This window comes from Equus quagga, unplaced genomic scaffold, assembly GCF_021613505.1.
Source record: "Equus quagga isolate Etosha38 unplaced genomic scaffold, UCLA_HA_Equagga_1.0 203_RagTag, whole genome shotgun sequence".
Classification (NCBI taxonomy): Eukaryota; Metazoa; Chordata; class Mammalia; order Perissodactyla; family Equidae; genus Equus; species Equus quagga.
In genome coordinates, this window is record NW_025798627.1 from 7,694,233 (window position 1) to 7,721,201 (window position 26,969).

A 26,969-nucleotide genomic window follows, 5' to 3' on the forward strand; every position below is an offset into this window, starting at 1 on the left:
ATACATTTTTACAAATATAGATAATCCCAATGCATGGCATACAAAGTGTGTAATACGGAAAACTAAAATGGGAAATTAAACTATTTAAAACCTGCAGGCCCTGTGGCCGAGTGGTTGGGTTTGCGAATTCTGCTTTGGTGGCCCGGGGTTTTGCTGGTTTGGATCCTGGGTGCGGACGTGGCACCGCTCATCAAGTCATGCTGAGGTGGTGTCCCACATGTCACAACCAGAAGGACCCACAACTAAAAATATACAACTATGTGCTGGGGGGTTTTGGGGAGAAAAAGGAAAAATAAAATCTTTAAAAAAGAAAAAAACTACAGACTCGTGGAAATGGGAAGAACCACTGAATTCATCCAGTTCAGTCCCATTGTTTCAAAGATGAGGAAACCCTAGCCCTAGAAGGTTTCTCTATGAATCATTGATTAAAAAATTGTTTTAAAAAATCGGCTGCATAGTTTGCCCAATTACTGAAAACACTAACTTTGGAATGGCATTCCTCTGGTTCTAGAGTTCACCAGGAAGCTCTTAGGGGTCACCTGGGGATCCAGGGCTTCTGGCTAGCCATCTCCTCTTCAACCAGATCAGGTCTTGCTTTATCTGTTTCATAGCTGGAGTTCAGCATAAAATTTCATTTGAAGAAGGAACACCACTGCTATAACCAATCTAATGACCATTGCTCTGGATACCTGTTTCAATTTGTCTTTCTTTTTTCTAGTCCAAACTTAGACTTTTTTCATTCTAAAAATCCCAATAGCACCATGGGGTTGTGAGGAGGCCAGGGGTAGTGGGAGGTTCAGAAGTGTCACTCTCAACAAAACAAGAGGGCTCAGGAGGATAATCAGGCCAGGGCTCTGTTAGGAGGTGTGCAAACCCTGAGCTGTCATCTTAAATTTTCCAAACTAATCAACTATGAAGTCAACACGAGCAGAGACACCAGGGCACGTCCTGCAGCCCCAAAGTGCTGATGACAGGGCCATATTTATAACAGATACTGACCACTGGGCCCACTTTAGAAAACTCTGGACCTGGGGCTGTTAAGCAGACCTCATCTGATTTCGTTTGTTTTTTCACCTTTGACACAGAACATTACACTTCTATAATCACAAATCATGACTAAAGGGGGCAAATGAATCGGTTTCTACCTAACAGTTGTATCACATTTCAATTATCTAAATACACTGCAAGACAGACAAAATCTCTCACAACAAAATGTGAAGTACAGGTCCACTCATTTTATTGGATAAATGTTACCCCAAAAAAGTTATTAAATTTAAATTATTTCTATTTTCTTTTGAATCACAGATTAATTTTGTTAAAGAAAATGACCGTTGGAGGATCCTTTTCATTACTAGATTGGCTTAAAGATCTAGAGAATATAAAATGCAGTTGGACTAATTCTTATTTCTTTAGCAGACTTCTAAAAACTCTTCCAAAGGTAAAGATCTTTTAAAAAGGTTTAGAAATTAAATTATATTATAAAACAATCTGAAATGCATAGGTTAAAAAAAATCCAAAGAAAAAGAAACGTATTCTTATACCTATCTCTTGAAGACCCGAGTATCTGAAATATTGTATGATAAATGTTTTACTATTCTGAATTTTAAAAGGATTCAAGCAAAATACTCACAGTTACTTATCACTCCTCCCAGTGGATCGCCTTTAAAATCAAATTCAATATCCATATATTTGCCCTGCCAAAGAAAGATTTTGTGAGTTTTCAAGTTCACCTCAAAATATCCCGTCAGCATATCTTCTTAGAGAATAGCATACTAAGCCGTTTGTGCATTTGTTTAAATGTAATTAATAAAGACACAGTTTATGTAAGCACGACACAAACAATACGCCTCCATAAATAATTCATACTAAATACCCCATTAGCACAAAGCTAACATATCAGGTTACTAATTTAAGAATAGATCTTCTCAGCCATCATGCGACTTTTCCATTTCAGATATGTGTTTCAAACTTCTGAAGCTGTGTGTGTACTCAATTCAGGAATAAAAACTGACAAAAATAAGTACTCCTTGTATGTGCACTACTTGAGAATATAAAGTATTTCATTTTTATAGGGATAACATGTTTTAAGCCATGGCTAGAAACTCCAAACATACTGGACAGTGGATAAAATGGAACACTCTAAGTTCTGTTTTTATATCTACTCCAACCAAATCCCCGATGATGTGCTAGGACCAACTCAGAATCAAAGACCGACCACTATTACTCTCTTTGGCTTTGGATCTAGATTATACAGCAACATGTAACCCCAGGTTCGTATTACACCTTACAGATGATATCTCAAACACACATGGAGTTTCATATTGTGATTTTTAGAGAACTGGTCTATAATTGTCTAGTTAAAGAGTAACCAGTATAACAGAATAACCCTGACAGCTGTTTTTCGTTTGGATAAGGGTGTGTGGATCTAATAAGTAGTCCTTGGTTTCCTTTCATGTTCTACCTTAGTCAAATAGATGGTGTGTAAATAATTGTCCCAAAGAATTACTTTAACTCTTTCTATTTTCAAAATAATGGTAAGGGAGAAGAAACATGATCATATGGCACTCAGTCAACAATGCAATTTGTGACTTTTTATTAGCTCATGCATGCTCCCTTGACTCTCCTCCTTCACTGTCATGGGTCATCTGCCCTTTTCAAGTCTTCACTTATTCATTAAGCAAATGCCTAGATACATCCAGCATTTCCCAGATACTAATGCAGGCAGAAGGGAAAAGGAAGGCACAGCGCCTGCCCTCAAGGAACTTACAGCCTGGGGGAAGCTGAGACAGGTCAACAGGACACTACAAGGATGGGCAAGGATAAATCCTACAGTGGGTCACGGTGCTATGAATAAAGAGGGGACAAAGAAGGAGCAGAAAGTCTGCCCTAGCTTAAATGCAAAGTATCAGGAGAAGCCAGGCAGGCAAGGAGGTGGGAGAAAAGAAAAGAGCAGGCATAAGAACTGGCACTCGTGAGAATGCTGAGTGGGGAAGCAAGGCTGGAGACGGAAGCTAGAGCACATCATGACACTGAGACATTCTCCTGACAGCAAAGTTCTGTCATTAAAAGTTCCTAAACAAGGATGCCATGATGAGACTTGCCTCTTTACAAGATCACTTTGGCTAGTGTGGAATGGACTGGAAAGGAGCAAGACCAGATGTGGCTAATAGGCAGTGGCATTAATCAGGAGAGAAATGTTGGTGGCTTTAGCAGGAGTAGCAAAAGGGAAGAGAAAACATAGTTGAGAGCTACCCAGAGAATCACAATGACAGGTCCTGGTTGGATGTAGGAGGTAAGAGAGGAGGCGGTCAAGGACTAAAAAGTCCAGGAATGTGGCCCAGGCAACTGAGTGGACAGTGGTGCTCTCCATGATGGCAAGTGACAGCGCAGGCGAGGCAGATGTGAAAGAGGGGGGAAAGGGTAACTTCACAAGGGAGTCTGAGACAGACCACAAGAGAGGATGATTTTGATGGAATGTGGTCCCTGGACATAGGAGGCAATAGGGTCTAGAGCACAGGTGGAGGGATTTGTATGAGACAGGAGTTGAGAATCTCCCAGTGTGACAGACGGGTGCATACAGATACAGGGACAGGTGAGGCACCCAGGTTGAGGGCTTGGATGATGATGACGACCATAATTTCTGTGAAATAGGCATAACATCATCAGCTGACAGTAAAGGATAGGAGGTTTGAAGAGAGCAACATAAACAGTGTAGAGAATGGAAAAGGAGCCAACGAGGGACAACTATCAGACAGCACTGAGAATTCAGTTGACACTGGAACGGCCCTCTTCCCATTCAGCCACACCCTGATGACTCTCCAAAAGCTTGATTCTGATCATGTCACTCATCTACTCAGAACTAATCAACAGCTTCCAAATGCCTACAAAATAAAGTCCAAGACCCTGAAGCTCATACTCCAAGCCCTCCAGTTGAGGCCTGACCCATCTTTCCAGTCCTTGGGCCCACAGCTCCTGTCTCAGAACCTCTGGTCTAGCCACCAACCCTGGTAAATGCAGGTTCACACTGGTTTCTCTCCTCAAGCTTCCTCATGCTATACTGCCAGCTCTTTCTTCTCTCCACTAGATTTTGGCACATTTAAATCTCACGGGCCCACTCAGAACCGTTCCCAGTCCCAGACTCCTCCAGCTTCTCCTTCCTCAACTTCCATTACATTTTATCGATAATTTTCATGAGGAACTTTTATGTGTGTTATAATTATTTTACGTGTTGTGTTACAATTACTTTTAGCCATGTCTATTTTTTCTGACTAGTTTATAAGCTTCTTAAAAATAGATAAACAATAAATGTTTTCTGAGTGTCTACAGGGGCACCAGGCACTGCTCTAGCTACTGGGGCCACCACAGCGAACGAGAAGGCTGGCGTGCTCACTCTCATGGCTCCTGCTCTCTTGGGTCAGTGATCATGTAAATGGGGGAAGTGAGGACAATAATTCCAGAGACTGATAAATGCCTAAAAAACTAAAAACAAGAAGAAGTTATAGAGTCTATGAAAAGCATCATGGAAATGACATTTGAAGTGAGACCTAAATGATACAAGACGCCGGTCACGCAAAGATCTGGGAGGGAGCCTGTACTGTGTTCCAGGTGCAAGGAGGAGCCACAGAGGGCTTTCAGCAGTGAGAGACGTAAGTTTGTAAAGATCCCTCTGGCTACCAGTGGAGAAAGGACCCTAGGCTGCAAGAGGAGATGCAGGGAGACCTAGGGTTAACTATGTTAAAAAAAGAACAGTGTTTCTGAACAAATGAATAAATTGTGGTTTTTTATTCTTACTGAATGAGAGGTTTGGTGATGAAAGCTTCCTGACCCTACAGGTTCCCTCCTACACGCCCCAGTGCCTAGCTCAGCAATTGGCACCCAGGAAGTGCTCAACATAACGCCCCTCCCCCCTCCAAAATCCTTGGTCAAGAACAGAGATTTTCAAAGCCTTAAAACTGTTTTCGTTTTTTGGTTTTTTTTTCCAAAAACAGTGGGTGTCTTCTTAATAGACGCTCAACGTCACCTTTGAGGTGCTGGAGGGAGGAGAGCACTGTAAGGCACCTCCACGGGAACTCTGACGTAAAATGTCAGCTACAAGGAACACGCACAGGAACTAGACCATCTCAGGGCCTACCAGATTTCTCAGTGAAGAGCTCAAGAAGTTTATTCTTGGTTAACCAGTCAAACACACTAGAAGAAAATGTAATCTCCCAGGAGTCATAAACCACTGTTATAGACAGTTTAAATACAGCACAGTCCTACTATAATATTCTAACATGATTTGAGCATGTTACTGGTCAAGTTAGACCACAAAGCAGAGATATTACTAAAATCCGGGCATGAAATGATTTAGCCTATAATCACGTATTAATCTCACATCCTAATACCTGTGTTATAATAGGATTTCTCTGAAGTTACTTAATGAGCCAAATCACCTGCCAACCTTTCACCAGATTTTCAAATATCACTAAGTACTAACGACTCTTTAAATAATATGGTTTTCTGCATTCTTATGGTCTATAGACTAAATATATTTGCAATTTTTTAAAAGTGTGTGTGCGTGTGTGTGACTTGCAAACAGCAAAAATAAAATCTCCATCCCATAAAGAAGCTTGATCTATTGGAAGTACTTCTATCTGCCCACCCTTTGCTTCTCATTCCATTTATGTAATAAGATTAGCCATGTTACCACAACAGGAAAAGGCAAGGCTCAAATCAGTTCTAAGAACTTAAAGGGCTAATCCGACGGAAAAAACGCACAGCCTCGGATTTGGGAGCCTTAGCCTTCCACTTTCCAAGATATCAAAACGATCTCCACCTGAGCTCATTCTCATGCCTTCAGCACTCGGTAACTCTAATGAGACAAAAGCAAAAAGGGGCTAAAAGAAGACAGGAAAGAGAGAGGGCAGGAAGGTTCTCTGGCAGAGAAGCATAGGCTCTCTGGCAGGGAAGCATAGAAGACCACCAAAAATGGTCCCCAGTAATGTTACATGAGAAGATACCTTATAAAGTAAATATCTTTTAAGAATTTATAAGATTGGTTAAACTATAGAAAAAAAGGGACCAATTTCAAAACGCCACTATCATACTCAACATATTTCCCCCAGCTGCCTCCAGGCAGCATCTGGGTCTCTGTAAAGACCAGAGGCATGAATGAAAGAGCCCAGCACAGCTGGAGAGATCCCAGTGGGCTGCCGTGCACAGTGCATGCTGGAGAGTGATGGGTGATGAGGCTGGAAGGCTTCTATTAGGGGAATTAGCATCTTCCAACGCAACCAAACTCAAAACATCAATTAGCTTCAGTTTTTACTATTTAGTCCTCTCCTTATTAGTTGCCAAACCTAATGATTTTACCTCTGTAAAGTTTTAGAATACACCCCCATCCTTTCTGTTCCCACTGCATGAAGGACAAAAGCTACAGAGTATACAAACTTGACACCCAGTTCATCCTTCTTTCTACAGTCATCCCCCCTTATCTGTGGTTTCACCTTCCACAGTTTCAGTTACCCATGATCAACCACAGTCCAAAAATATTAAACGGAAAATCCCAGAAATTAACAATTCGTAAGTTTTAAATTGCACGTTGTTCTGAGTAACGTGATGAAATCTTGTGTCCTCCTGCTTATCCCACCCGGAATGTGAGTCATCCCTTTGTCCAGAGTATCCATGCTGTATCTGCTACCCATCTGTTAGCCTACTGCGTAGGAAAAAACATAGCATACACAGCATTTAGTACTATCTGCAGTTCCAGGCATCCACTGGGGGTGGGTCTTGGATATCCCCCAAGGATAAGGGGGGCCCATTGTACTTAATTTCTGATGTTTAATTAAAATTTTAAATACCAAAACTCACGTAAATAGTTATTCTAAATAGCCTCATTTAAATTGCTCATGGAATTTTAGGTAGATGACAAGAACACACGAAAAAAACAGCTTGTCACTCCAAGAATCAAAAAGGAAAATTCCAGAAGGCAAAAAGTAGTCCTTATAGAACCTTCAGCGTCTCAATAGCAATGGTGTTCTTATCTTTAAAATGTGTGTATTAAGAAATATTAAACATCTGCTAAGTGTTTAAACATACAAGAGCTAAATATTAGTGTTAACACTTATGCTTACACAAATACTTACAAATCTAGAGGAGTTGTCATTCCTTACAGTCTTGGCATTTCCAAAAGCTAGTAAGGAAGAAACAGATGTGTGGTTAAAATTGACAGAAAAATAATTTCAAGCAGAAAGACAAAGCAAATGTAATGATTTGACAGCTATAAATCGCCGAAAATGTGACTTGCAGCAATGACATTTCCATCCAAACTTTTCATAGAAACACATTTAAGAGAAGTCATAGTAACTTGCTAAAGCTTCCGCGTCTTATTGTAAGTTCACAGAAAAGAAGAGCCATGCCTATGAATCATGGAATTTTTTCCAAGATTTCCCGTAAACTTAATCTTGTCTAATTCAACACTTTTTAATCGTTTTGAGAGTAGTCAATTGAGTGGCTAGCAAACAAGTCGTCTTTGCTCTTCCACCATTATCACCAGTGAATAAGGTTATTTCAAAGACAACTACTTAATGTTATCAAAGGTTTTGTGGAATTTCATGAGGTTTCCAGACAGAAAAGGCATGAGAAACTTTAAATTGTTTAATTTTAAAATAAAGCTACTTCAATGTGATTAAATGTATAACTCGGGCTGTCCCGGTGGCGTAGCAGTTGGGTTCGTGTGCTCCACTTCAGCTGCCCAGGGTTCGCCAGTTCAGATCCTGGGCACAGACCTACACGCCACTCATCAAGCCAGGCTGTGATGGCATTCCATATAGAACTGGAATGACCTACAACTAGAATATACAACTATGCACTGGGGCTTTCAGGAGGAAAAAAACAAAAGAAGAAGACTCGCAACAGATGTCAGCTCAGGGCCAAGCTTCCTTACCAAAGAAAAACATACCTAAATATCTAACTCTGAAATACAGAAAGAGATTTGAAACCTAACGTCATTTCCAATAGGCTAAACATGCTACATAGTTTCATTAGCTTATGTCCATCAGACCTAAGTGAAACTTTCCAGGAAATAAAGAAAACTAATTTGGCTCATAATGCAAAATCCAGGTTTGCTCCAATCTTAGCTACGTTGAAGAGCCGGAATCTCCCACAGGATTCCCTTTTAAATGAGGGCACATAAGAACCATGAGTTGATGTGGCCCCAAGTACAGAGTGCTCCTGTTTAACACGTATAGTTCATAGTGTCAGAAGGTAAAAGGACTGTTTCACCAAGCTTGTGCATGGTATACGGGCAAATTAATCAGGGCCATGGTAGTAGAGGCCTAAATCAAATAAATATAAGTCCTATAAGCAGAGGGGACCTTGTTTGATGCTTTGGAAGCCCAGCAGTCCACCTCACATATTAATGTGCAAATCAATCACCTGAGGACCTTGTTAAAGTGCAGACTTTGGTTCATTGGGTCTGGGGATGGGCATGAAATTCTGTATTTCTACCTATACCTCACCAGCCCCACCCCAAGGCTATTACTGGGATCCCTGGGCCACACTGCACCTAGCAAGGACTGAAGAGCTCATGACGATGTGGCAAACAGAAACGAATCTTAGATTGGGAGGTCAGGGACCAAATCTCTGGAAGCCTCCAAAACTTCATTAAATTTAACACACAGCAGATTAGAGTGATGAGAGCTCAAATGATTACTTAGGGCTAAAAGCTGGTCCAAGTTTTGACAGCAATCACCTGACCAAGGTGAGGAAACGTGTGTTCAAGGTGAAGTTCACTTTCTACATTCGGTAGCCAAACCTAACGTGTTATGTGTCACGTTGGCTGGCTTTTTAGGTTTTTTGATTAAAAAAAAAAAAAAAGTTGGCCCCTGCTCAGTTAAGACAAAATTTACAAAGTCAACACAGGCGAAGTTCTTTGTATGAGACATTCCGCTTGGAATGGGTATGGTTAGGTAGGTCCCTGACACCAAATTCTCTCTTCAATAGAAAATAAGCTGAGATGCTATATTGAGTGAGGAAACCTGTACACAGGAAATACTCAAAAGAGGATGCTTGCTGGAGAGGTTCACATCATTATCCCATGTCCAACACTTTAATAAATACAAGCTTCGTAATGGTGAGGGTTGACTGAGCTATCATGAAGACCATTACATTTTTTGTGTTTTCATAGGCTAGTCCTTCCCGGTGGGTGTGAACATGGAGGGGTGCCAAGTGAACTAACTTGCACTGTCCCAAAGTCCAGCTCAAGATGCCGATACATAAAGGACAGTTTATTGCGGCTTGAAGGTCAAGGGCAAGTGAAGGAATTGCTTCAGAAAAACTTTATTCAGGGCGCCATTTGTAAGCCATAAACCATCTTTTCATCAAACAAATCTGAGTTGCACATTACTAACACAGTTCTAAACACTGAAGTCTTTTATTGTGAGCCACAGAATCAAAAACAAGTCTTCCATTATAGAACACTTGAGACACATTCCTCAATTGTTTTTTTAAGTTCATTGTTCTAAATGTTCATTTACAGTAGTAGCTCCAGTTAAAAAGTAAAGCATTCCCATAAAAGATAATACATGCCCACAGTAGACATTTCTACCATTTCCTGCACCCGGGCCTAGTTTCAAATACCATTGAATAAAGGGCCAGATTCTAATCACAGATGCAAGCTATAGCATTCCACAGTGCTTCTCCTTTAGGTCACGGCATTCTTAAAAGAAGCATATACAGAAATACAACACATGTAAAGCACCCTAACTTAAAAGCAAAACACAGGAACAAAAAGCCAAATACTGGAACAATAAAATGAATTTATAGCACTTTTTATAATAGCTTCTTTATTCATTAAGATACTGAAGGGGAAGAAAGATCAGTAGCAACGTAACAAATGTTTCAGCCTTTGCCTTTCATGAAGTTAAAGCATTTTCACGACTCTTATTTCGCTATCTGGGGGATAAGGATCCATTAAAGTGGAAGGAGGGGCTAGGCCTGAGTAACAACGACAACGGGCAGGGTTCTGTCCCTCCACACAGTGGGGCATTCCACCCACCCCAAAGAGCTCTGCTTTAATCGGTGTTAAATCCTGACCTTCTGTGACTTTGAACAAAAGCTTGAACCAAACTACTCTTACAGACCAGAGATTCTAATCAGGAGTGGTTTTGACCCCTTAGGAGACATCTGGCAATGTCCAGAGACATTTTCAATGGTACCAACTAGGGGCAGGAGTGCTACTGGAACCTGGTGGGTGGAGGCCACGGATGCTGCTAAACTCCTTCAGTGCACAGGACAGCCCCACACAGCAGACGCATCCAGTCCAAAATGTCAACAGTGCTGAGGCTGAGAAACCCTACTCTACCCCAACAACTGTGTTAAATGACAATAAAGACATCCTTCCAATATAAAGCAATGTTAAAAGCTTGCCATCAATAGGGAAAGGCTCTGATTTATGTTCCCAAAGTAAAAGATGCTTTATACCGATGGTTTCCGTCAACCTCCATGGCATTAAGGGGACTCACGCCTGGCTTTGTTTTCTGATGGTATTATGGAGTGAATGTTTGTGGGTCCCTCTCAATTCATATGCTGAAGCCCTAACCCCTAATGCGTGGTATTTGGACAGGGGGCCTTTGGGAGGAAATTAGGGTTAAATGAGGTCATGAGCCAGCCAGGCTACCCCTCCCCCACCACATCGACAGAAAAGGTCATGTGAGTACACAGTGACACGCACACCTACAAGCCAAGAGGCCTCAGAAGGAAACCGACCTGGCCAGCACCTGGATCTTGGACTTCTGAGCCTCCAGAAGCGTGAGAAAATAAATTTCTGTTGTTTAAGCCACCAAGTTGCCAGCATTTTTTTATGGCAACCCGAGCTGACCAGTACAGACAGCCATGCATAGAATGTGAGCTCTACAGTCAGGTCTAGGCTTTCTAGGGCCCTGAAAAGACTGGCCCTTAGATGTTTCTCTGGCACAGCCTTGATCTCCCTGCCAACGGAACCAAGCAGCCACAGGGGTCACCCTGAACAATAAAACTGCTCTGTATTCACGGCGCTCTGTTCCACCAGGTCTCCTAGCCATTGAGTCAAATGCAACTATCAGCTGATTATTTTTAAGCAAAAGTGAAGAGATTTAAATAAAAATGGAAAGGGAAAAAAATGATTGTAGGTGGGAGAGCTCCTCTTACACGAGTCAACGGTTCCCCCTTTAAGTACTTGGAGCCACGCGTTCCTAGGACGCTGCCCGTGTGCTGGGCAGGTCTGGCCTGAGTCTCCTCCTGCCTCGGCCCTCCCAGCCCACCTCCCGGCCCACCTCCCAGCCCACCTCCCAGCCCACCTCCCAGCACACCAGGAACTTGAAGGGCCCTGACAACCGGATCCACTGCTCAGTCACACCGACCCAGCACACAGAAAATCCTACCTTCCAGCACCGGGTTGGACTGTAAAAGCTGTTCTTTGACTTGATTAACTTCTGCTCCTTTTCCACAAACCGCTGCTACATAGGACATAACAAGCTTGCTGGCCTCTGTGGATGAAAACAAGTCAGATTAATAAATTAGGCAAAACTTAAAAATTTGGGGGGGAGGGAGAAGACCCATTTACAGTGTTTTCCAATGCCTTTATTACTCCTAGCTGTAAACAGACTTAAATATATGTAAATATGTTTAAAAAGATTAGTGCTTTCTATTCAACAACATATCGTTAATACAGTTGTAATAGGAATTGTGCTTAAAGGTTATCACTGGGCTGCTCAAAGATTTGCCGAGTAACACAGCCAACAAAATCTTGGGAGAACTATGTTCTCAGAGCAATCATTTACATACAATTACTATATTACACAGATGATCTGAGCCAAAAATAACTTGATAATCTGGGTATCTTTACCAAATTTTTGTGCATGGCTGTGAGGAAGATTGGCCTCCAGCTAACATCTCTCCCAGTCTTCTTCTATTTTATGTGGGACGCCACCACAGCATGGCTTGATGAGTGGTGCTAGGTCTGCACCCGGGATCCGAACCTGCGAACCCTGGGCCACCAAAGTGGAGCACAAGACCTTAACCACTACCCCACTGGGCCGGCCCCCTAAATGTATTTTTTAAAGTTTAAAAGAACTATTCTCTTCAGAAATATTCTCTAAATCAAACCGGTTTGCTCACAATTAGACTAAATTAATTACTCTTCAACTCAATTAAAAACTAAGCAGGTAATCTAAGGATTTGATAACAAGACATACAGCCCCTTCAGTGAATAGCTGCTTTCATGGGCTTCACTTGTAACTCTGAAAGGTAAGCTGCTGCAAGCAGCAAGCCACCTGAGGTGCACAAAGACGTCTTAGCTCAAAGGTGGACAAAATTTGTTTCTGACAGTTTTCTCCTTCTGTGTCTCTCAGTCCGTGTCCCCTCTCAGCACCTGCCTCCTAGAACCTGATCCTTTTAATACTGAGTTCCAAGGAATGTAACAGGTCTTCAGGGAAAATGAGGTCCAAAGTCAAATGAATTTGGGGCCACTGTGAGTTAGATGAAGTGAGAACAGGTTTCCTTTTTAAAGGGCTTCTTGGAGGGTCACGCGCATGGTAGAACTCTGGAAAAGATCGAGAATGCTGCATTTCCCAAACTTATGTGCCAAGGAATCTGTTTCTCGTTGAGCTGTCCTAGTTCTAATGTTCCATAATCAGGATCTGGGAAACGCTCAACTATTAAATGTTGGCAGAATAAAACAGACACCCTCACTGGGACAGTCGGGGTAGGGAAACCAAGCTCCTCAGATCTTACTTCCTCTCAAATCTTTGCTCTGGCACCACTGTCTGAGAGCAGACGAGCCTTCCCCAGGCGTGAGTGACAGGACCTCTGCTCACGGGCAGAAGGGGGCAAATCTCAACACTGCCATGTCTCATGTGGAGACCTGCTGTGCTGTCCAGCCCCATTTTCCACCCTTAAAGAAATAATAAATGAGCAACTGGAATGCCACCTGGGGTGCATTGGCCAACGCTTGCCTCAGGGCCTTGAGCAATCCTAAAACATCGACCAACAGGAGCCACTGAGCACCAAGAATTTATGCAGGTCACATAAAGTTCTCAGGGCCTAAGATGGACTGCTTCTGGAGTACTAGCAAATACCATATAGGAGAAGTAAGTGATCGCAGGGAGCCCTGAGAACTGGTGGGAGGCTGGGTACTTCTTCAATGGTTGGCTTTAGGTCTTCCTCCAATTTGCTTTCTGGGTAATGAAAATGGGTCCAAATAGACTCTCTGGCCTGTGATGGCTGATTTCCGCTGTCTCCTTTTAAAGACCGCAACTGACAATCATCAGTCTTTTCATCTTTGCAATACCCTTCCTCCAAAGAGCATTGTCCCTTAACACACTCTCCATTGTGGAAAGTCCCTGAACCACATTTTCCATTGTTCTCAGGGTTTAACTATCTAAAAGCTGGTAAATTATATGCACATATTCCTTTGCTCAGTTCAGGCTGACCCGGCCTCAGTTATGGACAAAGAGTTTATATGCTATTACATTTCACTTGACCTTGGTGACATTTTCCTCTACCCACCAGTCCAAACTGAAACTCTTCTTCTGGTCACTTCAGGATACTTTATTTCTAGGCTCTCCAGCTTTCAAGTGAGGCTGCCCTCCCAGCAAATTCCTGACATCCTGTGCTATCTCATCTCCAACTCTGGGCCAATTCTCCTGAATCCCCACGCATTCCAACTCTGAGGCTTAGCCTCTGAAGCAACTCACCTCCACGCTTGCTTTCTTGTCATTCTGCTTTCTCGGCGGCATTCTTTGCTCCCCATCCCCACCTATACTCTCACATATATTATGTGTATTCCTTCTTGACATGAATTTCTGGCCTGTCTTTCTACTCATTATACTATTAGAAGACTGAAAGCATTTATAGGCCAAGTAACTGTCCCAGATGGTGGCAAATACACAAACACATATAAACCTATGCATTTTAGATGAAAAGGTACATTTTCTTTTAGGTAAACTGACAAGAAATATTAAAACCCAGGCCAGGCTGTTTGGTTTATTCCAGTGATGATGGATCTCACTGTAGCCAGATCTCAAACTTCAGGTACACGGCCACAGTAAGTTCTCGAGAAACCCTGTTCTGGTCCAGGATGGACTCCAGGGACAAAGTGTCTTGGGCGGGGGGATATCCACCAAGAATGAGAACCCTTCGGTGGCCGCTAGAATTGATCTGGAGTCTCAGAGAGCTTTTAATGGCCTGAACAAAACGGAATCAAGTTCTCTCAGGATCAAATCTGTTAAAAAAAAAAAAAAATGGTGCCAGGAACAACTCTTTTGGAATTTGGATTAGACTTACATCACCTGGCTGTTAAATTGAGTGTAAACTCACAAAATCTACTGAGATACAAAGACGGGTTAACTTAAACTGAAATGAGGAAGCACTTTTATTAACTTGAAAATCTATTTAAAGCAATTCGAATGTTATTTCTAAATATGCTTCAAGGATACTTACTTCTAAGTTGCTAAAAAGTTTCTATGTTCAGATCCTTAACTATCTTCAGGAATTCTCCTATTAGGCTCATTTTAATCATTTATTTTTGGAAGCTTGGATTAAGAGTAATTTTCTGCAAAGTCTCATTGTCTAAAAAAGACAACTATTATAATTTTTTTTCCTGACAAAATATTTGATCTTTAACTCAAGAGGTTCACGAGACAGTCACTACTTTAGAGAAAGTAAGTGAACCAGTAAGGATAAGTTGCAGGGTCCAACACAGTTGAGAAGACTGTTTTCATAATATTTCCCCATGCTGGAAACAGGAAATAATAGTTATCTCATGAGGCTTTCTGCTTCATTTCCTTTTGACTCTTCTGTGCTAAAGTTCAAGTAAATTTGGATCTTTATTCAAATATTTATTTGTCCAAATCAAAACTTTATGTAATAACCTCTATGAACAGAAATTATATTTCTGAGAAGACTCAAGAATCAAATTATCATCCTCCATATTTCAAAGTCTCGTTTTTGAATTATGTTGACTATTACAAGTACCAACTAAACATGACCTTGACAATTACAGCATAAAACTGTAAGCATTTTCCAAAGCAATACTGTTTTTTGCTGGGGTTTTTTTTTTGGTTTTTGCTGAGGAATATTCACCCTGAGCTAAGATCTGTGCCAATCTTCCTCTATTTTTCAGTGTGTGGGCCACCAGCACAGCACGGCCACTAACAGAGAGGTGTAGGTCCGTGTCCAGGAAGTGAACCTGGGCCGCCACAGCAGAGGGCGCTGAACTTAACCACTAGACAACCAGGGCTGGCCCCCAAAGCAATACTTTTGAATAGCCTGTGAATACATTAACCTAGTAATCATACTCTCAATGACAATGTCTTGCACATATGCTGTAAAAATATAAAATGATTCTATTTGGGACAAAGAGGTGTATTCTTCATATGTACTCAAAATTTCGAAAAGCACTGCCATTTTAGATATAAGAACAGTGGCAGTTAAAATTGGCAAAACTTAACACTGCTTATTATTAATTCTTAGTTCAGCAATTCTATGACTCATAGATACTTTACATATGTAAATTTATGTCCATATATATTTAAATGTAACTTGAATTGTAAAATTCATCAATAGTCAGGCAAACAAAATATTAAGTCTTTGAAGTCAAAATCTCTTCCCACCAGAAAATGGGAAAACATCTAGAGTTAACAGATATTCTGCACTAATGGACAAATGGCCTATAAGAAAATACTTCAAAATCAAAACATCTACATCAGAATTCATTTCTACATAGAACAAAAAGGAGTTAGAGATGATAGCTTGATTCTGGGGATTTTACATTCCTGTTAAGGTAAGAATGATAACTAATTTAACTCTGTATTCTCTGGCACCTTGCACTGGGTTGTGAATATCTATTATATGTTATTATGTAATTATATAAATTTATATATAATAATATGCTTTATGAAAGAAAGCATTGTGAAACAGCACTAGGTCAAAGAGAAAGGGAAAGCAAATATTTCAATGAAAGACATTTGCAACCAGGAGGACAAAAGGATGGGAATCTCACTGCGAAGATATCAAAACCTATGCATGTTAATTGAGCAGGCTCCACTTGGATTCAATCACTTTGTCAGGGGAAAAAAGGTATGAATATAGGCAAAGCTTATTCTGAGTTTTTTTCATAGAGCTTCTAGTAGATTTACCCAGGAATTAACAGGTATCTATGCATGCATTCATAAATATATGTAATAGCATATACGCCACATATAGATCATATAACCATGTCACATATGTCATTATAGCATATAGACAGAGTCACATATTTACACTCACACACATACTGAAATGTTTACTTCTATACCTCTCTATCTCCTTGATTAAGACACCCAAGTTTCTCTAGGAACTGGGCTTACATAGGTCTGGTGGTCCAGTGACCTAAAGAGTGAGACTGCCTAAATCACGAGGCCATGTTTGTGCACAATGAAAGAAGGACTGTGCAACACTGAGGAACACTCTTTTTACCGGTCCTGAGTCTGCAGTGCTGCAAAATAACCCAGCTGCAGCACACCCACAGTGATCTGACAGGCAGCTGTCAACTGTTCCAATCGTGCTACAAAACGCACAGGTCTTGCAATAAGAAACACAGCCTTTGCTCCAAGAGGAGTCGTGACTAGCAATGTTTTTACTGAAATACAACTATATGTACGTTGCTCTGCTTATGCAAGTTGGCCACAAAATCTCTGACAATTCATATAAAACATGTAGGTCAAGAGAGGCCTTTCTCACGTGGTGAAGCAACAAATCAAAGGCTCAGTGCGTTCTGGCCTTCAGTTTGCTTGGCTATTCCGCTTCAGGGTGGATATAGTCTGTGTCGTGAAATGCTCATGATGTTTAGGCTGCAGGAAGTCACGTGACATCTCTGTCACTGGCAGTCAGAGAGCTCCCGCAGATGTAAAGTAATACAAGGTCATTTGGGGTTCAGAACCAAAAGTCTTAATGAGGAAGGCAGGCTTTCTAACTCTCTTAGCAGACGGCTGAAGAGTTCCTAGAAACTGATATAACTATAAAATTAGAAACCAAATAATTTACGTTTTCATATGTCACGATCATCTTCTCAGGCCCACAGATTTATTCTGATGTCCTTGAAAAATGTGGTTATGATGGTTCCCTCACTCTCTGCCTCCCTGCCCCCATCAGTGCTTGAACGGTCCTCCACAAATTATTTGTATGCTTCGTAGTGAATTTTTAGTTCACTGCCTAGAAATACTTGGGCACGTTTATGAGGCATGATGAATTTTTTATTTAGCACAGCAGTAATGAATTAAACAGGACCCCAAAGGACTCAAAGAGTTCGTGCCTCTCCCTGAGTGCCCACTTTCTACCACCCTGCAGCTTAAGAGAGTCTCCAATGTTTAAGACCAGTAACATCATCATCTGCCAAGGCGGGTTTACAACCTAGTTAAATTAATTACTTCTTAGAAAATAAGCCCTCTGATACAACACAGTGGTTCTGTGTAGGTTATTAAGCAAAGACTCTTATTGAAAAGAGATACTATATGTAAAATACATAGCACCTTCCAGACCCTCAATAAATGTTAGTTCTCCTCTTCTTTCCTTTACTTACTAACACAAAATTTTTAACAGCTACATGTACTCAAAAACAATTTTGGTGAATAAGATAATGTGACATATCAGAAATGGCCTGCATCCCTCTTTCCCACAGAATTGAGATCAAACCCCCTCTCTAAACTCCTCACACTACTGGCAGCAGTCTCTATATTATTTTCCCTCATTTCATTTTCCCATAGGTAAGCTCCATATAACAGAGACATTAAACAACACACATACTTTACTCAAATTTATAGTGTAATGACTAAAAACCATAATAAAAGTTGAAGCAATTTTTGGCCCACTGCTTTCAAAATGAAAGAAAAGTAGAAAAGGATGGGAATAAGTCAGCGAAACACTACATGTCTCCATGGAGACAGAGAGGGAGGAGATGCTGTTGGAATCTATAAATGAAGAGGAAGAGCAGAGCAGCTACCACAGAGCGCAGTGGAGTGGATATTTAAAAATAGCAGCTCTCAGGAACAGTGCCCACCTCCTAGCACTACAAATTTTAGTGATAATGGACAACTGAAGCATCAGAAGATCTAGAAGCACAGTAGCTCAAAAATACGACAATTGTTTCAAGAGACTGCTAGGCAATGCTACTCAAAGCATGGTCCAAGGACCAGCACTACTCAAAGTTGGCCAGGCCATGGAATGTTACTGGTCTACATATGAGAGTAGGCTCTTAGAAGTTTTTGTAGCAATTTGGTAGTTTATTTTGTCTGCTGAAACTAAAAAAAAAAATTAGAGATTGAATTTTCTATGTCTTCTTGTATTTCATTTTTCTGATATCAGTCAGCAACAGATTTGGGGAGAGCGGGACTTGGTGCTTCAGGTGGAAGGTTTGAGAAACAGTGCTGTAGGGCGTCTGTGCTACCCTCCTCCAGGCTCCTGCCTGAAGCAGCATCTAACCTCGTATGCTGTAGACAGAGTGGCCCTCCCAGAAGAAAAGGCGATAGCCCTGAGAAGCAGCTCTCCATTCTCCAGCTTGTGACAGAGGGTAAAGGGATCCTAGAAGGACTAAGTTCAGGGAAGATGATCGAGAGAAAAAGATTTCAAGTGCTGAGTGGGACAACAGGTTAGTGAGAAAAAATGTCAAGAGAAGAGAAAAATACAACAAAGAAGAAAGAACTCTACGCCACTAGATTTCTACCAGAGGAATGAGGTGTTTTTGCTTTTCTCAGAAAAGAATCAATGCCAACCCTCTGAAACGGAACTAGCAACCTCCACTCAGTTTTTCAATAAGGAAGGTACACGAGGCCACCAGGAGATGGGATCTCGCTCCAGGAGGAAGTCACGTACTGACATGACTAATTAGTGGACATTCTGTCTTTTTGGAACATATGTTCCAGAGGAGATGAAAAATTGGCCAACACCAGTCAAACAAGTGACCACAACCCACTTCTGATGACTCGCTTAGGAACAAATTGATACAATCAGACTCTCAAAAATATATCTTTAGTCATGACAAAGAATGAGTAAAAACCTAAAAAATTTATAGGCTTGGGATATTTTCATCTCCCCCTCCCTCATGCTTAAATAAAAAGAAAGAAATGTAAAGTGAATAGGCTTGTAGATACAGTCAAAAGGATTGGGGTGGGGGTAGATGGCATGAGAAAGACCACAATACAAACGACTTCTGTCAAGGGACACAGTTTTTACCTTGCCTTGCTACCATTTTCATTGGTCAACTTGGAAACAAACAAGAAACTGTTCTGCTTCTAAGAATTAAATTCTGTTTCACAAGAAAGAACTGGTCAGTAACAAGAAGGGGCAAAAACTTTCTCCTAAGACACAGTGCCCTCCTAAAATTCCTACTGGAAAGAAAGGGTTCTGAACAGCCAAAGATTTCACAAATTTCTGAGCAAATACAGGTAAGAGCCCATACCAAGAATTCAGATAAATTATCTACAAAGGGACAGGAAGCTCTAACTAATGAAACACTGCCTGTATATGAGAGAGAGCAAGCCTTTTAATGGAAAGTAACACGAGCTGCCAGCAGAAGGGAAGAAAAGCATGAGGGAAAGTGCAGAAGTGGGTAGGGGCCAGGTCAAGCAGAACTTTGTGCAACAGGGCCACTGTGTTTGGCTTTTATTTTAGTGCAACGGAAAATGTTTTAAAATTTTATATAAAAAATATCTTGAGACAAATGAAAATGGAAAAACAATATACCAAAACTTATGAGATGCAGCAAAAGTAGTTCCAAGAGGAAAGTTTATAGCTATAAATGCCTACGTTAAGAATAAAGGAAGATCTCAAACTAACATTACACTTTCAGAAACTAGAAAAAGAAAAAACTAAGCCCAAAGTTAGCAGAAGGAAGGAAATAATAAAGATTAGAGCAGAAATAAATGAAACAGAGAATAGGAAATAATAGAGAAGATTAACAAAACTAAGAGTTGGTTCTTGGAAAAAAATAAATAAAATTGACAAATCTTTAGCCAGACTAACCAAGAAAGAGAGAGAGGATTCAAACAAAATTATGAACGAAAGAGGACATTCAACAGATACCACAGCAATACCAAAGATAGTAAGAGACTACTCTGAACAATTATATGCCAATGAATTGGACAACCTAGAAGAAATGGATAAATTCCTAGAAACATACAATTGTACCAACACTGAATCATGAGGAAATAAAAAATCTGAACAAATCAATTACTGCTAAGAAGATTGAATCAGTAAACAAAAACCTCCCAAGAAGAAAAGCCGAGGACCGATGTTTTCCTGGCGAATCCTACCAAGCATTTAAAGAATTAACACAAATCTGTCTCAAACTCTTCTAAAACACTGAAGAGGGAACACTCCCAAACTCATTTTACAAGGCTAGCCCCTGATACCAAAGCCAGATAAAGATACCACAATAAGAAAATTGCAGGTCAATATCCCTGATGAATATAGATGACAAAATTCTCAACAAAAGACCAGCAAACTGAATTCAATGGCGTATTAAAAGGATCACACATAATGATCAAGCGGGATTCATCCCTGGGATATAGGGTGGTTCAACATACGCATATTAATAAATGTGATAACATCACATTAATAGAAGATAAAAATCATATGACAATAATCTCAACAGACCCAGAAAAAGCATTTGACAAAATTCAATAACCTTTCATGATAAAAACTCTCAACACATTGGGTATAGAAGGATGTATATCAACATAATAAAGGCCATAAATGACAAGCACATAGCTAACATCATACTGAATGGAGAACAGTTGAAAGATTTTCCTCTAAGATCAGCACCAAGACAAGGATGCCCACTCTCATCACTCCTATTCAACACAGTACTGGCAGTCCTAGACAGAGCGATTAGGAAAGAAAAAGAAATGAGGGCATCAGAAACTGAAAGGAAGAAGTAAAACTGTCTCCATTTACAAATGACATAATCCTATACAGTCACGCAGTGCATAACAACATTTTGGTCAACAGTGGACTGCATACGATGGTGGTCCCATAAGATCAGTACCCATATAGCCTAAGTGTGTAGCAGGCTATCCCATCTAGGTTTGTATAAGTGCACTCTACGATGTTCACACAGTGACAAAATCACCTAACAACACATTTCTCAGAATATATCCCTGTTGTTAAGCAATGCATGACTGTATACAGAAAACCCTAAAGTCTCACCAAAAAAACTGTTAGAATTAATAAATGAATTCAGTAAAGTTGCAGGATACAAATCAACTTACAGAAATCAGTAGAATTTCTTCATACTAACAATAAACTATCTGAAAAAGAAGTAAAGAAAACTATCCCATTCACAATAGCATCAAAAACAATAAAACATTTAGGAATAAATTTAACCAAGGAGGTGAAAGATCTGTACACTAAAAACCAAAAGACATTGATGAAAGAAATTTAAGTGACACAAACAATGGAAAGATATCTCATGTTCGCGGACAGGCAGAATTAATATTGTTAAAATGTCCATACTCTCCAAAGCTATCTACAGATTCAATGCAATCCTTACCAAAATTCCAATGGCATTTTTCACAGAAAGAGAACAAACAATCCTAAAATTTGTATGGAAGCACAAAAGATGCCGAATAGCTAAAGCAATTTTGAAACAGAAGAACAAAGCTGGAGACATCACACTTCGTAACTTCAAACTACACTACAAAGCTCTAATAATCAAAAAACTATGGTACTGGCATAAAAAGAGATACAGACCAACGGAACAGAATCAAGAGTGCAGAAATAAACCTATGCATATACAGTCAACTAATACCTGACAAGGGAGGTCAGAATACTCAACAGGGAATAGATAGTTTTTTCAATAAATGGCGTTGAGAAAACTGGATATTCACATAAGAGAAGGAAATTGAAACCCTATCTTATACCACTCACAAATATTAACTCAAAATGTATTAAAGACTTACATGTATGAACTGAAAGTGTAAAACTCCTGTAAGAAAACATAGGAAAAAGGCCCTCGAACATTGGTCTTGACAAAGATTTTTTGGATATCACACCCAAAGCACAAACAATAAAAGCAAAAATAAACAAATGAGATTATATCAAACTAAAAAGCTTCTACACAGCAAAAGAAATGATTAACAAACTGAAAAGGCAACCTATCGAAAGGAAGAAAATATTTGCAAATCATATATCCGATAAGGGGTTAATATCTAAGATACATAAGAACTCACACAACTCAATAGCAAAAAAAAAAAAAATCCAATTAAAAAATAGGCAAAGAACTTGAATAGACATTTTTCCAAAGAAGATGTTCAAATGGACAATAGGTAAATGAACAGATGCTCAAGATCACTAATTATTAGGGAAATGCAATTCAAAACCACAATGAGATATCACCTCACACCTGTCAGAATGGCTAATATCAAAAAAAACAAGCAGTAACAAATGCTGGCAAGGAAGTGGAAAAAAGGAAACACTTGTGCACTATTCATGGGAAAGCAAATTGGTAAAACCATTATGGAAAACAGTATGGAGATTCCTGAAAAACTCCAAAACTTCCATATGATCCGGCAACCCCACTTTGGGGTATACATCTGAAGGAAATGAAACCATTATCTAGAGGAGAGATCTGCATTCTGAAGGTCATTGCAGCATTATTTACAACAGCTAAGACATAGAAACAAACTAAGTGTCCATCAGTGGATGAACAGATAAAGAAAATATGGGGTATATATACAATGGAACATTATTCAGCCATAAAAAAGGAGGAAATCCTACCATTTGTGACAACATGGATGAACCTTGAGGGCATTATACTAACTGAAATAAGTCAGACAGAGAAAGACAAATACTACATGATCTCATTTATATATGGAATCTAAGAAAACTCAAATTCGTAGAAACAGTATATTGGTAGTTGGGGGGATGCATGAAGGTGGTCAAAGGTTACAAACTTCCAGGTACAAGATGAAGAGGTTCTGGGGATGTGATGTCCAGCATGGTGACTATAGTCACACTGTACTATATACTCAAGAGTTGCTAAGAGAGTAGATCTTAAAAGTTCCCACCACAAAAAAAAAGGGCAAGGGGTTAACTATCTATGTGAAGTGATGGATGTATTAACTAACCTTATTGTGGTAATCGTTTCACAATATATATGCATATCAAATCATCCTGTTGTACACCTTAAACTTATACAGTCATATGTCAATTATATCTCAATAAAGCCTGAAAAAAATATTTAAACAGATGTAGCGTTTGACCCAGTTTTCATTTTCACAGATCATTCTGTGAAAAGGGATTGCAGGCAGCAGAAAGGGAAAGAGAAAGACCCACTGGACCTTGCAACAAGTAGTCCTCAAAGGAAGTAATGGTTGGTGGCTTGGCCTAGAGTCTCCATGTAGACACCAAGAAAAGGAAGAAACAGCTTGGTATGAGATATATTCCAGGGGTGGGCTTATAAGGATTTATTCATTCATTCAGGAAATAATTCCTGAGCAGCTCACACAGAGGCAAGGCCCTCACCAGAAACCAAATCAGCAGGCGCCTTGATCTTGAACTTCCCAGCCTCTTGAACTACGCGATATAAATGTCTGTTGTTTAAGTGACCCAGCCTGTGGCATCCTGTTACAGCAGCCTAAGCTGACTAAGGCACATGGGGACTCTAGAGCTATAGACAGTATCTGTGTTCACAATCCCAGCTCTGCCACTTACTCACTGCGTAAGTTTGGGCAAGTTCGTTAGCCTTTCTGTGGCTCCATTTCCCCATCATAAAAACGGAGATAAGAAGAATACTTATACATGTAATACAGCTGGCACATGGTAAGTGCTCAATGTAGCCACTATTATTATTCCCCAAAGGCATGGCAGTGCTTCTACGCGAGGGGACAGAATCAGAATTTGTCAGTTTCTCAAGAAGCTACAATGGTCTAAAATTAATACAAATAAATAAAAGATTCTACATGTAAGCTTAAAATAACTTTGTTGAACAATACTGGATTGAGAAGATCCGACCTAACAGAAGTTACTGTACAAAAAACCTACAATATCCTGCTTGACAAAAAGACCAATACGATTCAATACACATGCTATGTTAATAGAAGCCTAGTATCCACATTGAGAGGGGTAATAAATAGTTCCACCACAACCAGGATCCAACTTGAAGTATTCTGTTTACCTCTTGGATTTAATCTTATGAAGCATATTGACAAACTGAGATGATTCCAGAATAATATGACCATGATAGTGAGGAATTTGGGAATGAGATTCGATCCTCCTGTTATTATGCTCTTATAAGTACTCTTATAATGTAGTTTTCCTTTACCACACTTAAAGTTTTGTGTACTAATTGTAAGTATACATGCATACATTTAGACGTATGTTCACACACAGTGTAGAGCTACTGTTTATCTCCTCTTCTAGACTATAAACTTGAAAAGGACCGGGATGGTGTCTAGCTCACCAGCGTATCACTAGTACCTAGTACAGTGTCTTTCACTCAATAGGTACTCAGAATTACTTCCCGGATGAATGAATAAATGAATGTATATCATATAAGAGATTTTTGAAGAAAAGAGATTTTTAGCCGTAGGAAGATATGATGGATGACACTTCAAATAACGAAGTGATTGTCCTGTAAAACAGAAAGTAGACTAATTTGGTAAGGTTCCAGACTGCAGAGTCAAGACCCATTGGTAGAGGCAGAATTAAACTCTAGGTAAGGATGAACTTTTGATAGCCACGCCTGTATAATGAATGCAGTAGGCCACCTTATAGAGGTTACCAAAAAAGAAAGGAGTTCGGCTCATCACCAAAAAAGAAGGAGTTCGGCTGTCCCCGGGGAAGACCCTACACTACATGATCTCTAACTAAAATCCTTTCCAACTCTATGAGACTAGGCTTTCTGTTACTTTAGATTCTCCCACGCTGGTCTTCTTCCCCCCATTTCTGCCCATCTAGAGCCTAGAACCTGCACAACCTTACAAAGAAACAGTGTACTATGTCTACAAAGGGCCCTATGAAGGGAGCTGGACACACTTACCTAACCATTCTTTCTTCAGCTACATTGGGGGATAGGGAGCAGTTACTCCTAAAGCAAGTGGAGGAAGGAATAGGTGGAGAAGAAAAAGCCATTTAAAAGCAGACAGTGAGAACTTTAAAGGCAAAAATCTTACTAAGGGCTCATGAACAAAATGGATTCCGTCAGTTGGCTGAAACATCCATGGGGATTTTTCTTCTCTCGGTCGTCAGGGAATCAAAGTTTTTGATCTGATAACTAAATAGCCAAGCAAAATGGAAACAACTGAAATCTCACTTTGGCAAACTAGCAGAAATTATCAATTATCAGAACATTTTACAGATGAAATGTTTATGAAAATACCATCCCCCTTACTATCCTCCTCATTCACATACTCATCATTTCCATCAAAGATACCCACTGACGACAGCAGTTTTAACCTGTCCAAGTTTGGACCCAGAGAGCACAGCTCTTCTGAGTCTTTTCCAAGTAGCTGGACAGAATGCGTAAAATCGCTTTCTCACTCAAGTCCATCAACCATACAAATTACTTTTATTAAAAGCAGAAGAAAAAAAGCAGAGGTTGCCAGCCCATCAAAAATACATACAAAAATCTCAATTCTTTAGGCTTCAGAGGAAGACTTCTCTAGAGCGAAATTCAGCATCTTCCTTGTGCCTTCCCTCACTTTTCAGCAGAGATAAGCTGTGACTGTGGCCTCCCAAAGGCTCAAATAATTTGGCATTCCTTAGGGAAGACCTCAATGACTTTGGTGTCTTGGAGGAAAGGTAAAGACTTGAAATACTCAAGGACTAGACTAGAAAGGTCTAGAATCCAGAAGTAGACTCCCACATTGGTTGGAATCCCTTTCATAGGTCCTGTTTCTTCATGTGAGAGATGAGGTAAGTCCTTCCCAGATAACATTCCATGATCCTAATCAGGAGCCTCCTGCAAAGGAGCCCTCGAGGTGGCCCTGTGCAGCTGCATGCTAATGAGGCCCCACCTGCCCTGTCTGCTGTGTCCTTCTGTCATTCTCTCATTCTGTTCTCATTTACCTTCTAGGGGAGAAAGTCCGGTGGTAGCCTTACCTGTTTTTCCTGCTCCGCTTTCCCCAGTAATGAGAATACACTGGTCTTTATCTTGATCTCGTAGGGATCTGTATGCTTCATCAGACAGGGCAAAGCTGCAGGGGATAATGGGGAAAAAAGTCCTTAGACTGGAGCTTACTGTTCTGTTTATCACATGTAACCACAGGCCCTTTAAAGGGCCACTGAGATGCTTCAGATAGAAGGCTGAGACATTACATTTTATTTCCTTCAAATTCTGAACATAAGTAAATAAACCCATCCATCCTCTGTGGCCCATGTTACCTTTTCCCATGCATTCTCAATTAACCAAAATGGCACTGATTTATTGTATTTGAAAGAGATGCTTTATTTAACCCACATGCTATATTTATGTCTCCCTTTATTAAAATCTAGGCAATTCAGGGAACCAAGGAGAAAACATTACATCACATGTCCACTACTGAGTAATATTGAGATTGCCAGGACGGTATACTGGAGTTTCAAAACAATGAGGGGAAAACTCCTTTCAAACATTAGAGAAAGGCTATCAAATACCAAAGAGCCGATATCACCCTTACTAAGATAAATACAGAACCACCGCCTTCACAAATGCCCGCGACGTGACGTCAGGTCCACCAGAGGCAAGTGGCTCCTGGGTTTGCAGAGGTTCCTGGCCAGTCCAGGCCCTCCAGCCCCTCCCTGTGCCCTATGACAACCAAGAGCCCATATCAAGTAAGACCAGGCCAGTCCTCATGTTGACGTCCCCCTCCTCACAATCCACTACCAACGTGAAGTTTGCCCCTTCTAGCTAATTGAAAAATAATTTTGACATATGATAATGTATTTAATATAGGTTACGTCCCTCTTCTAATTCAGTTGTCAACAAATACTTATTGAGC

The 26,969-nt window shown here is 40.3% G+C and overlaps 1 protein-coding gene across 7 annotated transcripts in view; it reads right to left on the reverse strand.

Moving 5' to 3' along the window:
* The window catches only part of LOC124233468 (unconventional myosin-Ib), a 180,001-nt gene that overhangs the window by 68,427 nt on the left and 84,605 nt on the right, over positions 1-26,969 (reverse strand). For all 7 annotated transcript variants that reach the window (XM_046650573.1, XM_046650577.1, XM_046650574.1 and 4 more), the window contains 4 exons: positions 26,092-26,186; positions 11,400-11,504; positions 7,125-7,171; positions 1,631-1,694 (listed from right to left, as the gene is read on the reverse strand). In XM_046650573.1, coding sequence (XP_046506529.1) covers positions 1,631-1,694; positions 7,125-7,171; positions 11,400-11,504; positions 26,092-26,186 — 311 coding nt within the window. The remainder of the gene's footprint in view (positions 1-1,630; positions 1,695-7,124; positions 7,172-11,399; positions 11,505-26,091; positions 26,187-26,969) is intronic.